General features: G+C 39.7%; 1 protein-coding gene across 1 annotated transcript; it reads right to left on the minus strand.

Moving 5' to 3' along the window:
* Positions 1 to 3,570: 3,570 nt before the first annotated feature.
* On the minus strand, positions 3,571 to 8,114 carry cyp1b1 (cytochrome P450, family 1, subfamily B, polypeptide 1). The gene is made up of 3 exons (XM_080868385.1): positions 7,772 to 8,114; positions 6,659 to 7,663; positions 3,571 to 6,030 (listed from the first exon to the last, which is right to left on the minus strand). The coding sequence occupies exons 1-3, from the start codon at positions 7,786 to 7,788 to the stop codon at positions 5,439 to 5,441; spliced, it is 1,614 nt and encodes a 537-aa protein (XP_080724511.1). The 5' UTR covers positions 7,789 to 8,114; the 3' UTR covers positions 3,571 to 5,438.
* Positions 8,115 to 13,685: the final 5,571 nt, after the last annotated feature.

The following is a 13,685-nucleotide window of genomic DNA, read 5'->3' on the forward strand; positions in this document are numbered from 1 at the left end:
TTTGCCAGCTTGTCTGTCTTGTTTATGTTTTTTGAGGTTTTATTGCTGAGGAGTAAAGTTATGTAAGCTGTAACTTATAATTAAGCTATACAGTGATTTATTTGTTTTTGTTTTTTTCCTTATACTCTAAATTGATCTTAATCCAGAATCAACAGAGTGTAACAAGCTCCTGCTGGAGCCTACATGATTACGGAGACTGTACATTTTGTGCCAGGGCAATTCGGAGTTTGTTACTGGATCACATTCAGGCTAACTTCCCACCCGCCTAGTCATGTTTCAACTTTTCTTTTCTTTTTTCCCGCAGTAGAGCCATGTTAAAAGGGTGCCTCCCAAGTGAGTACAGGTGTTTGTTTATACAGGAATGAAAACTTCACCTTTCCTGGCTGATTTTATGAGCCTCCTGTGCTCTTTAATCAAAAGTCTGAGTTGAGACAGCTGCAGAAATCACTTACACGTTGGTCTGGATGTGTGTGCACACACTAGCTGTCCATTGTTGCATAACAGATTTATAACCTGTTTGTTATCCCGGAAACTGACGGGCTGTCATTTATGTTTTTGATCATAAAACAGACGTGCAGTTTATCAAACTTTTTGTTTAATGGTTTTGCAGACAGGGTGTTGCATTTAGAAGGTTGGAGGAGTTAAAGAGTCAAACGGGGTTACATTTTTTCTTTAGAGTTTATTGCTGGTTTGTTTTCTTTTAGAGAAACTAATGGTTTTTTTTTTTCTATGACTAAAATGTAAATAAGTGCGAAAGAGGCACAAACAAGAGCAAATTCTAGACTTTTACAGGGTACATGGTATTTTTGGGGGGCAATGTGACCAAGCTTAGCTAGGCTAGTTGTTCTCTGCTGATCCCCTGTCGTCCCACAAGATTCAAGTTTGTCCAAACAAGTTTTTATGGACAGCAATTATTTATCTGGTGCTCAACTTATTTACATGTTGTTCAAAGGATAATTTACTATCTATTTGTGCAGTCATGAAAAATAAAACCTTGACAGAACTGTTTGCAGTCCTACGGTAAAACAAGGTACATGCTGTTGTTGCTTCCATGGGAATTAAAAGGGTAATTGGCAGCCAGTCGCTGATACTTAAATAATAATTGCACTTAAATAACTGATCATCAGCAAGAGTGAGCACCTCTATAAAAACAACAGTTGTGTTAATATTTTTGCTGATCTGGGACATTTGGTGTGTGTTGGTGAGTGCACATCTCAGCAAGCTCACTGCAGGTTCAAACCTTAGATGTACAACTCGAACTCCAGGCCTCAAGGGCCGGTGTCCTGCAGGTTTTAGATCTCACCCAGGGTCAACACACCTGAGTCAAATGATTAGTTCATTACCAGGCTTCTGGAGAACTTCGAGACATGTTGAGGAAGTGATTTAGCCATTGAAATCAGCTGTGTTGGATCAAGGACACATCTAAAATCCCTCAAGGCCTGGAGTTTGACACCTGTGGTCTACAGGCTTGTTTAGGAAGCCTGCCAACAGCAGCATGGTTTACGTTTATAAATTGTATCCTAAAAAACTACCAGATTTCTGGAGGATTGCCCTTTGGGCAGATGAAAACAAAGTAGAGCTATTTGGCCATAATGCACAGCACCACATTTGGCAAAAACTAAACATAGCACATTCAGAGAAACACCTCATACCAACTGTCAAGCACGGTGGTGGTTGGGTGGAGATTCGGGCTTGTTTTGCCGCCACAGGAGTCAATCGTGAACTCCTGTGTATTCCAATGTATGCTAGAATGAAATGTGAGGCCATCTGTTTGACAACTAAAGCTTGGACAAAAGAGTTTACGAGAGCTGCGTATAAACGAATATGACTGCGAGCCTCGATAAACTGAAACAACACTGTGAAGAAGAGTGGGCTAAAATTCCACCACAACTATGTGAGAAACTGATAGAGACTGAAAACAATTGCTTAAGTCATTGCTGCTAAAGGTGGTTCTGCAAGCTATTGAATCCTGGATGTATTCATAGAGCTAAAAAGATTTTAGCTACATGAAATGTACCAATTCATGTGGTACATTTATGTTTCCTCTGTAGGTTATGAGCTACATAGTCCGTTTAATCATTCAGTAACAGAGTGATTGTATGACATTCCCAGCTCTTCATTATCTTCATTAAATGGTACCTATGCCATTTTGAAGTTGATTAGAGAGTCAAACAAACTTACAGTAAGTTCTTTTAACCCTGTTGTAGGCCCAGGTACTTTAGAGCTATAGGTCCATATTTGACCTACATAAATTAGTCTTCAAATCAGCTGTCCCTCCACAAGAGAGGACCGCATTTATATAACACTGCAGGTATCACCTTCAAAATTTTCAAAATTGTTTTCATACTTCCTACTGATCTCTGTTCGTGTCTTTATATCTTGACCAATCTGATCTTGTCTTGATCTCAACTTAACCCCTTTATGAAGGTTTTGACCCCTGCTGCTCACAGCCTGCTGATAACTTGCTCGGTTAAGATCATTTTAACTTTTAACGGTTAAGATCATTTTAACTTAACCGTGCAGTGTCATTACAGTTCTATCACACCATTCCTAGCAGCGGGCTTCAACAGTTTGGCTGCCTTCTGTCTGAATACCACATCTGTTTTAATCTCACTCACATTCATTCAGATCTCCGTATATCCCTCCATTCACAATCTAAGCTCAGCTATGTCTAAGTTACACAACTTGCAGTCAACAGCAGATGGATCTTGTGTGAATGGGCCGCATGTGTACGTGCTTTATCTTCAGCCAATAAAGGATACAAGCTTTCATGCTAATCTTGTTAATGCAGCCTTGACAGGTCTAAGCTGTAATGACATAGGATGCGTCTTAGCGCCACTTCTTGCAATATTTTGAATTTCTTAGCAGGATAAAACCACCACAGCCCTTCTTATGCACACCAAGCTTGTATAGAGCACGCGCCCATCTGTGCAAGGCATGATATTTCTCGTCACCTTCATTCAGTCACCATGCACTTTGTCTGTATGTTTCACTCTCTGTTACTGTACAGAAGAATATTTGCTTCCTTCTGCAGCTTCCTGAAATGCAAGGCGACAGACGATATCAACCTTCAGTGGGTTACTGCTTTTGTCCCATCCCTGCAGTTATACCTGAAGTTGCTGTGCAGCTGCACTGGGTGCATTAACCACAATATTGTCCGCTTCTTTGCTCTTTTTTAACTCATTTATCATCTGTCTTCTCATTTCAGCTGAAGAAAGCCCACGGTTTTCCTTCCCATTCATAAAGATTATGCTTGGAGCATTGCCACACATGACTTCACTGGCACTATTTAGTCTTCAGATTTCACTTTGTATTATTAGAAATGGACAAAGGGTTGCGTGGAGAACGGCATATCAGTAATCAACTACTGTCTGAACTGGCCGTGCACTGGCTAGCTTTCTATAATCATCCAGCTGATCAAGAACAGGATGTTCTGACAGAGTGAGATAAAATGCTGAGAAGGGAAAGGCACCTCGCCAACACTTCTCCTTTGTTCCCACCTGACATGATACCCGGCGAAGGGTCCTTCACTTTCAGAGTGATTTATTAATCAGGTCGGATTTATGAGCTTTAAATACAGATTTTTAAATGTAATCATTTCTCCCTTTAAGTTGATTACAACAGAGCCAACTACAAATGTGAAAAACAAAAAGAAATCTTTTTATTATACAACTGTACAATCTCATTACAGACTAAAGAAACACTCAAGATAACATCACAGCTGCAGCATTGTGTACTCAGAAGCATAAAGCACTGTATTGTTACATTAAGCAGAGTTAAATGTCTTGTTTGTGCCAAAAATCTACACAAATGTATATATTTCTATTAAAAAACGCATTTGAGGTAAAGGTAATGTAAATTGTTGGATTTGAGGTATTTCTTGACTTTCGTCATGCTTTCGGCTTTAATCTTCAATACAACTTTTTCTGATCTCATCAAGCGAATTACAGCATCAGTGGAACAAGTCCACAGACATCGTGCTTTTCCGCCTGCTGTAAATGCATTAACACCTAAAATCGGTTGGTTTTTTAGCCAGAATTTCATTCAAATGCATCAGCAGCAAGCCAACAAATGCTCAAATCCAAGACTTTACAGTCAGTCTATTAGTCTCCAGTGCTCACACAGCAATTAGATGAGTCTATAAACAAAATTAACAAAGTACTTGTATTGTCTCAAAGCCAATTTCATCAGCATTTCTGTAACAGAAAAATAGGATTAAAAAAAAAGTAAAAGGTAAAAGAAATTTTACTGGCAACATGAGTGTGGAAATCAAAAGAGGACATAACTGGTTCGGTTCATTACTGAAATTTAAACAAAAGGAGAAGCAAATCCCTAATTCAACACTGATCGAATATTAGCTTTATTAACTTTCTCATACATGAACTGGGCAGCAAGAAGAGACAAGTGTTCCCTTCAGCATGTCTGCTCGGGGTACTCCTTGTTTTCCTCTGCCTCGTTCTTTAAAACAGCATCTACAACAGGTTTCAGAATATAGATGTATCACATTAGCACTTAAAAGGTACTATTTGGCTTTTATCAGCCTTATTCCTGAGTATCTACACATATATACCTTATATTAAAACAACAACAACTGCGTGTTAGTCAGGTATTTAATGTTAGCAGATATGAAGCTTTAGGCTCCGCTATTAGCTTATTTATTGGCAAGATGTCTGACCTTGGCACTTTCTGTTTCGTCACACAAAAATGGATTAACTCCAATCTTTAGTGCTTACCTTCAAATGTCACGTATTTTTGCTTTTACAAGTTCGATATTGCACTGGAAAGGGTTTGGAGCCCTAATTAGGAAAATAAACACAAAGACAAAGAATACAGAGAGAAAGAGAATTTAAGAGCTTCCTGAAAATCATATTTTGTTTTTTGTTGTTTTTTTGGTTTTTTTTTTGTTTTTTGTTTTGTTTTCTTTTAACTGACGTCACAAAAGAACAGCAAAAAAACAACAACAATAAAACAAATTAACTGACAGCTTTAACTTTCTGCTTTTCAGTAAATTGGAACTCAGGTAACCACAGTGTGACTTTCTTTGAAAGTCCCGTTCACAGCTGGCGATGTGCTGCAGTCCTCTAATCTGATGAATCAAAGGAGTGTGCCTAATTGCTGGCTGGCATGTGAGACTGTTTTTGAAGTTAGATGTGAGATTGATCCAGGTGAGATGGCGTCTACAAGATGTACATCTTCTTTGATTTGGATACCAAGGCTATTTCTTTCTGGCCCTGATTAGAATAAGTCAGTAATCAAAGGCTGTTAAATCAGTCTCGACTCTGGTACATGAAACATTTTAAACAGTGTATATGAGATCAAAAAGCAAAAGCAGTGGCCTGAGATTTCCAGACATTAAATATGGTGCTCAGCCTCAAACAAAAGTTTCTACGTTTTCCTCTGCCTTCATGTCTTTTAGCACCTTATAGTTTGAATCTAATTTATTCTTTTGTTTGTGAGTCTGATGAGGGCTGACTGGTAGCTGCTTCCAGCAACTTCATATCATCGCGCACAGACACGGCTACAGAGAAAGGGTGAGGCTTCAGAGTCAGGCCATAGCTGTAGCCCAGTTTCACCGGCACTGCAGGGTCGGCTGTGATGTTGCACTGGTGCGCTATGAGAGCTGTGAGCAGGAACAGCTCCATCTTGGACAGCTCCTCGCCGATGCACCGCCGCTTGCCCAGGGAGAAGAGGAGCACGTTGCTGGTCAAGTCTTTATTCAGCATTCCGCTCTGGTCCAGGAAGCGCTCTGGGTCAAAGATATCTGGTTGGGACCAATTGCTTGGGTCATGGTTGACGGACCACTGGTTGATGAAGATGACTGTGTTCTTTGGTATGGTGTAGCCCATGATGGATGTGTCTGTGGTGGTGGAGTGGGGGATGGTGAGAGGGACGAAACTTGTGAAGCGCATCACCTCGTAGATGAAGGACATGACATAAGGCAGCTGCTGCTGGTCCTCGATAGCAGGGACACGGCTCCGGTCCACCACTTTGTCCACCTCCTGCTGGAGACGCACCTGTATCTCTGGATACCTGCAATCACAGGTGAACACACATTTAAGGTGACTACTGCCAGGATAGAAGTTAAACACTCTTGCTGGTGAACAAAGTGGAATGAAGAATCTTTTTCGTTAGAAAATGGTTTCTGCCGTTAACACCCCCCCCCCCCCCCCCCCCACCTGCCCCCACCTCCAAATAAAATGAGGTTTAATTTAACTGCCTACACCTAGATGCATGACTGGTGACCTGTAGGATGTTAACAGCTTAAATGGATCATGTTAGATAGTCCATAGACACGAGTAGTCCTTGCCACAACTCAAGCAGAAAAAAAATAGTGGCTCTGTAATCCATCCACTGATAAAGGTATCAGGCACAGGACAGATTAAATGGCACTAAAGATTTTAAAACGCTGACTGGGCATTTTGTTCTCTTTCATTGTGGTGTGAAGTTTCAGCTTATTACTGCCAGTACACGTACACACACATACACACACACACCTCCAGTGGGCTGTTACATAACTCAAATGCAGCTAAACTTCATCAATTCTGCAGAGCCTTAGCAACAAGTTGAAGATAAACTGTCATTTATCATGCAGTTATTTATCCATATAAATAACTCCTTCTATAAAGTCATTTTTTAAAATGATTAAAAAAAATCTTACTTGACGAGAATGAGGATGATCCACTGTAGGGCAGTCGACAGTGTGTCTTGACTTGCTCCAAACACATCCCCGACTGTGGAGGACACATAGTCTTTCTCAGAAAGTCCCATCTTATCTCGTATTTGGTCCAGCGTCACTATAAAGGCATCAGTCATGTCTCTGATGGTGCTTGAATCGATTGTTTTTCTGTGCTCCACAACTTTATCTCGAATGAATTCACTAAACTCCAGGTTGAGCTTCTTAAAATTTTCAAAGATGGTTTTGATGGGGTTGGGGAAGTACTGCAGCCAGGGCATAACGTCCACTATGCTCCCTGCGCCTACAGTCTTGGTGAACTGGTCGTTCCTGCCCACCACCTGCTGAAACTCCTCATCTTCATGGGAGTACCTCTTCCCAAAGCAAACCGCGCTCATTATATTGGCAGTGGACACCACGACGTAGGTCAGAGGCTGGAAGTATTTGTCCTCCTTCGTTTTCCTCAGAAACAGCCGCAGCAGCTCTTTGCCCTCGCTGAGCACGTGATTTTCAAATGTCTTCTTAGTTTGGGGGTTTCCTGTGGAAAACATCCGGACTGTGGACTGGGCCACTTTGCGGTGCATCTTCCACCAGCCCGTGGAGTTGCCAAACGCCATGCTGTTCCCATTGGAGATGTACTGGAAGGAGGTGAAGTCCGGTCTGCCGGAGAAGTGGGAGCCCTGCTTGACCAGCGCCTGTTTGATTGACCCCCCGTTCAGCACCACCACCGTCCGACTGCCGAGCTTGATCTGGAAGACGTCGCCGTATTTTTTCACCATGCGCGTAAAATACAAGTGCGGTGCGTTACCAAGCTGCGGTGCGTTCCCGATGACCGGCCAGGCGAGGGGGCCGGGCGGCCAGGAATGGGACCGCTGCCGACACAGCCACCGAAACAGGTGCAGGGACACCAGCAGAGTCATGCATGTCACTAACAGAGCCCTCGGAGTTGCTGGGCTCACTCCCTCCACTGTCACATCCATGATAGACATGCTGCAGGCAAGACATAAAATCATTGTTAAATGCATATGTTTGCAGATTAAAGGCTTGAAATATGATACCCCAATTAAATGGGGTAGAAAAAAATGCATAATTAAATACCTAGTATTTTCCCTCATGGCAAAATATTATATTTTAGAATTTTTCCAAAATATTGAATGCGCCTGATCCAAAAAATAAAAAAATATATTCTTTAAAATAAAAAAATAATAATAATCAAACACGTTTCTCTGTGAGCCGAAGGACAGCACTAGAACCTCGACAAATAAAATAATCATTCCAAAAAAAAGAGAGTCCGGTTAGCGCGTATCTCTCACACACAGCCTGATTTAAAGTAACAGACTGTGAGCAGCCTACTGTGCATCCACAGGCAGTGCAGCAGCTTGTGTGGGAGATCCGTCCTCTCTGTCCGCAGCCTGCTCATGCTTTGAAGCCCCACAACACCAGGCGAAGTAATTTATCCCCACACAGCGCAACATCACGGCTTTGTTACAGTGGGCAGGTTTGTTGCAAAAGGGTGTCACCCCCACCACCAACACATCTCTCTCTCTCACTGACTCTTTTTCTTTTACTCTCTTTCTTATGATAGCTCACGCCCAGGCAACGGGACCTAAACAATACGTTAATTAAATGACTGGATATTCTTCTAAGAAAATATAAAAGCAGGACTGCCAGTTGCAAGTCCTAAATATAGTTTGCCATCTTATTATTATTATTATTAGTAGTAGTAGTAGTAGTAGTAGTAATAATAATAATAATAATAATAATAATAATAATAATAATAATAATAATAATAATAATAATAATAATAATAATACAAGGAATAAGTAGAATAAGTAGTCTTTCTATGCGGTATTAAATAATATGGCTTCAAGTCCAAGTGCTTGTAACGACGTGCGAGTCTGCCTGAGGGAATTATGTAACACCCGACACAGTCTCAATCTTTTCAAATAATTTATATAGTCCGGACCCGCTAACTGTTAACTGCTTTACTTTTTTATGAAAACATAGTTTTAAAAAAATATTTTATATTGTATTTAAAATATATATACATTAATATATATTATATAAATATATTGATCAAATCAAATGATATAATATATTTCGTTTTGGGAACTGGTCGCGTGTGATCAAACAGCCTGTATGTTGCAAATGTAGAAACGCAGTCGGGGTGATGGGGACGCTTTAAAATGCTAAAGGGATCTAGAATCCATGTTTGCTGCTCCTTTACTCGTTTTGGTGTTTCGGCTTTGAGAATACAAATTCTTGTTTCTACAAACTCCCGGCTCACATGTCCGTGGCGCAGGGCTCGGTGTGTTGGCGGAGTACTTCTCTTGATGCTCGAGGGTGACGGTGTGAGGGTGCGCTTTTCGTTCGAGCCACCAGGAGGAGGCGAACCCCGTGTTGTGACTCATTAATTCCCCCCAATTAACAGCCATGCCGGGCATCGGAGCTGCTCTAGCGGCAGGTTATACACCCTCGTTTCTCTCTCAGATCTTCAAATGACAAACACGTGTGGACGAACGGGAACTTTAGATCTACTGTCCAGATATTTAGCTGATTCTGGTCAAGTCTTAAATGACAGAAATATTTGTTCCCCTCTATGATTTAATCTAAAAAATAGAATCCGGAGTTCGGGTTGATTTTATAGCTCTTCTATTAAATTCTGTGTAGATTTAGTTTCAATCTGTTTCAGTTTTCTTGAATCTGCAAGTATTGTTCAAGTGTCAGAGCCCCGCTCGAGCCTTCCTGCTAACATCTGGTCTGGTTTTGAAATGATGTGATTCGGGAAACCCGCTTCAGCACCGCGGACAGCGGCTCAGACGATGGCTCGTGTCCCGTGACCCAAAACTTTCACAGAGAAGCTGCAGGCGCAAATTTGAACTGTTTGTTGTATCTTCAAATTAAATTCAGAAATATCCAACTCCATCAAATACGGCCAGTTTAACTCCATCTCTTTCCCCCTTTTTTCCTTTGACGAAATGTAATCCAAATTATTAAGGACCAGAAAAAGGATTTTACAATACTTTTCGTATATATTTACATGTCTAAACTATGTTATAGAAGTACACGCAAAACCACATTTATACAAATTTCATTAGGATAGAAAATTACGGGTCAATAACACCTCAAATTTCCTTGAAAATTCTGCGTTAATTAAGCGTATACTTTGTCTGTGGCCTAACATGATATCTAGAAAAGGGTCTGACGACCTTTAAAAAAAGTATTTCAATCACTTTAGTCCATATGGTGTGTTTTAATTAAAACACACATTTTCTCATTATAAATAAAGTGTGTAAAAGCAGGTTGTTAATGTAATGTTAATGTATTCAGATGAAATGAATGTAAAGGGCGTAGAGACTTACTGAGACGAGACCCTCCACTGCTGCTGTTGCTGCTGCTTGAAAAACTTCTCATAAGGTGACAGTGTGTGATCTTCTTTTATTCCAATAAGGAACCGATACACGAGGGTGGGGACAAGTCAGTGAAGTGCCTGGCCCCTCTCCTTGGCTGGCAGGACCCGGCTGTTAGACCAAGCACGTCCATCCGCCTTTTATTCCAGAGTGTAAATAATCCCAAACGTGACCTCATCATAATCATTCTAAACACAATATACCCTTTAAAACGCACAGTTAATACAAAAAACTGGAACTGCTGACTTCTTTTACTCAGCAGGTTATAGGTTTAACTCTGTACCACTGAATGGTGAGAGGAAATGTGGACTCATTTATCTGCTCTTGTAGGTATTTCCTGTTGCTGTTAGTATACAAAATGATAAAAAATGTTACCGCTTCTTTCTGCCACGAAAGATTGAGGCAAATGGGATTAAATGGGGTATCATAGTTACCACTTCCTTCTTCTGAAGCCTATATTAGAGTCGAATCCCTTTTTGAAGAGTGACGGTTTCAGCTTCAAGTGAAGGGAATTTACCAACATTACTAAATCAAAGCCTATTGGAGATTTTTTTTTTAAAAAAGACAGAAGGACCTATTACAGAGACAGTAGGAACTTTAGGAGGCCAAATCAACAGTTTAAGCGTAAAGTTGCCGTCATGAATCTAAATACAGACAGTTTATTTGTTTACTTTAAGATTCAAACCAAACTAAAAAGCCAGGCTAAACATCTTTAAAAAAAAAAGCAAGGTGAAAATGTACAGAATAATCCTGTAGTGTTTAGCGCTACATTTTTAGTCAAATCCTAAAATAAAAACTCTTGAGACTGCTTCACAATGCAATGACAATGAGTTCAAACATATTGAAAAACAAGCCAAGTTCTTCTTAAGCAAAAGAAATCAAATATTCCTAAGTGTCCAAGTCAGTCACTCAACATGCCTTTCAATTACAGTATATATCAAGAAACATCCTTTATAATCTTTATTTGTCTAAAAAAAAGTTATTCATCAATGATCTATCTCATTAACACATCATGTTGCCAGTATTTGAAGTCTATATTTTTAGTAAGCAACCTTTAATCTTTATTAGTATCACTGCATTTTCAAATATATTGTATAAACTCTGAGTTACAAAGTCCTTAAACCTGAAATTTACCAGTGCATGGCATTTAAGTTAATCCTTTCAAAGCTGCAAAAGGAAATACAGGCCTACACAACTCTGCAAGCGTTTCATTGAAGCTTCTCCTTGCTAGCAGCTCTGATACCAGTTTCCCTTCCTGTTTGACTGACAGCTCAATTGCTCATCGCGTGTGAGTGAGCATGGAGCTCGGGGAGGAGCTCACAAAGGTGTGTGCAGGTGATGATTTGCTTAGACGGTAAAGGTACAGTTGCACTGTAAAGTTCCAGCCTAGCACAGCACAGCACAGTTCTACTTCCAGCAACATTTTTCACATTCAGAGCATAGTTTTGTGCAAGGAAAATCAAGGTAAGACATACCAGGAAATTGCATAACCTGCAAACACAAATAATTAATAAACTAGGCCATTACACTGATTTATGTCTGTTATTTGTGGAGCAATGCACGACCTTGGACGAAAAGAATGCCTTTTAGAGCACTTGTGGGCCTTATCATGTTCTGTGAATCAGTGCTGTGAATAGAGGGGACTGCCCAAGGCTATTCTAAAGGTGCCGTGCAGTCACGCACATGTGCTTCATCACAGGGGTGACAACTGAAGGGAAAGCTGCTGACAGCTTCACTAAACACAGGTCTCCCTCCATCTGCCTGTCATGGATAGGCACAGAAAAGAGCTGCTAAGCTGGTAAATATATAACTGAGGCTTGGTAAATATATAAAGATATTTTATTCCAATCTTGGCATGCCCATGAGAGTTTACAAGTCATGCTTGAATTAAAACATCATCAGATTTATGGTATGAAGATAAATGTTATCTTTGAGATATTCTCATAAAAATGAACAGATGGATTAGTTATGCTGATTATTAAACCCTGAAAGTAATTCAAAAGGCAGTAATTCATTGTGTCACTGGCCAGTTTTCTGTGATTTATAACACAATAGGGGCTTTGGCATCTACAAGGACTAGAACACAATGCAGTTCTTGGAAGTGGACTTGAAAATAACCCCACAGAAACTCTACCTGAGTCAGCACTTTGTTCTGAGTTTTCAGTGCAGCAAGAAAACAGCTTCAAAAGAACAAAACTGTTTGCTCAGAGCTGTATGCAAAGTTATTTAAAAGCTGCACAAGTCAATATTTTTGTGTAGACAGTGGATCAGGTGAATACTTTGTAAAGTATTCATGTAAAATGACTTAAGCTGCATAAAGCATTTTAACATCATTGTTCTTGCAGTATAACTTCCTGTTACCATTTTGATTCAGTCTTAGCACTTTTACAAACCTTTGAATAGCAAGCCGCTAATATAAGTGAAAACGCTCTTAGGAACTGTATATATGCTGAGGCATAGTAAGCAGCTATATCATGAACATAATGAAACATCTTACTGCTAGATATTTCCTCCAAGGAGTTGGTAAAGACCAGCCCAGAGGAAAAAGAAAAAGGAAAATGAATATATATGAGGGATTGAAAAAATGCTCAAAATTAAGGTCAGTATTGCGCTAACTGCTTTTGTTTAGCACTGTTGTTAATGGCATTATTCAATTACATCATTAAAGTTGCTTTTACACATTACTCTACAGCCCCAAAGAGACCAAAAGTATAATCTAAAACATAAAAACTATATTTACAGATTCCTCTAAGGAGCAGATGTTAGCATGTTTTACTAAATAAGCTATATGATCATGCTAACAGCTAAAGGCACAATCACTTTATTTTAATTCTTCCAAATAGCCAAAAGTAAATATAAAGATTTTGATTTAAGTTATTACCAGGTTAATATGTCTAACAACAGTAACAATAAATTCCCAAAATAGTTATAATCTTCTACTATGCTAAGCATTTAGCATTTAGCTGACATTAGCCTCCATAGGACAAAACTGTGAACACTCCATTTCCACAAGTGAATTTCCACATTTATTTTCATATTTATTATTTACTTTTTATATTTTAGAAATCCTTACATAAAGAGCCAACCAGCTACAAGTTGTCATGACAATGGTACAATGCTTTGTTTTTTCCTGAAGTTTCACACACTTTACAGCAGCCTCTGCAAATCAACGACATCATTGTTTCAAATCAGGATGGATAGGATTTTTTCCACGACTTCGCAAATACAATGCCCTTTTTTTTAAAAAGTCTGATGTCATAAAGACTTGTGGTTTCTAATGGAGTACGAAACTCACAGTGTCACACATAGTAAATCTACTTTAGATTTTACAGTTTCCATGGAGAATATAAATGGCATTTTTCAGCATCACTGTTGAGCTCTATTGAGCTCTATTCTTTACTCTCTCTATTGCTAAGTTGGTGCAAGATTTTAGTAGAGGAAATAAAAGTAAGTTCAAGAAGTGCAGATACACACACTAACAGAAACACAGAAAAAACACACATTAGGATTGTCTGTATGGCCCTGTCTTGTTAATTACTTTCCATTAGAGATGAATCGGCCCGCCGCCGTGTGATTGGTCTAACTACTCCTACACCAAACGA

Source organism: Rhamphochromis sp. 'chilingali', assembly GCF_963969265.1.
Source record: "Rhamphochromis sp. 'chilingali' genome assembly, chromosome: 20".
NCBI lineage: Eukaryota > Metazoa > Chordata > Actinopteri > Cichliformes > Cichlidae > Rhamphochromis > Rhamphochromis sp. 'chilingali'.

Coding starts and splice junctions, on each gene's coding strand:
- cyp1b1 (XM_080868385.1), bottom strand. Junction 6,031..6,658: donor ATCATCCTCATTCTCGTCAA/GTAAGATTTTTT, acceptor CTGTGATTGCAG/GTATCCAGAGATACAGGTGC.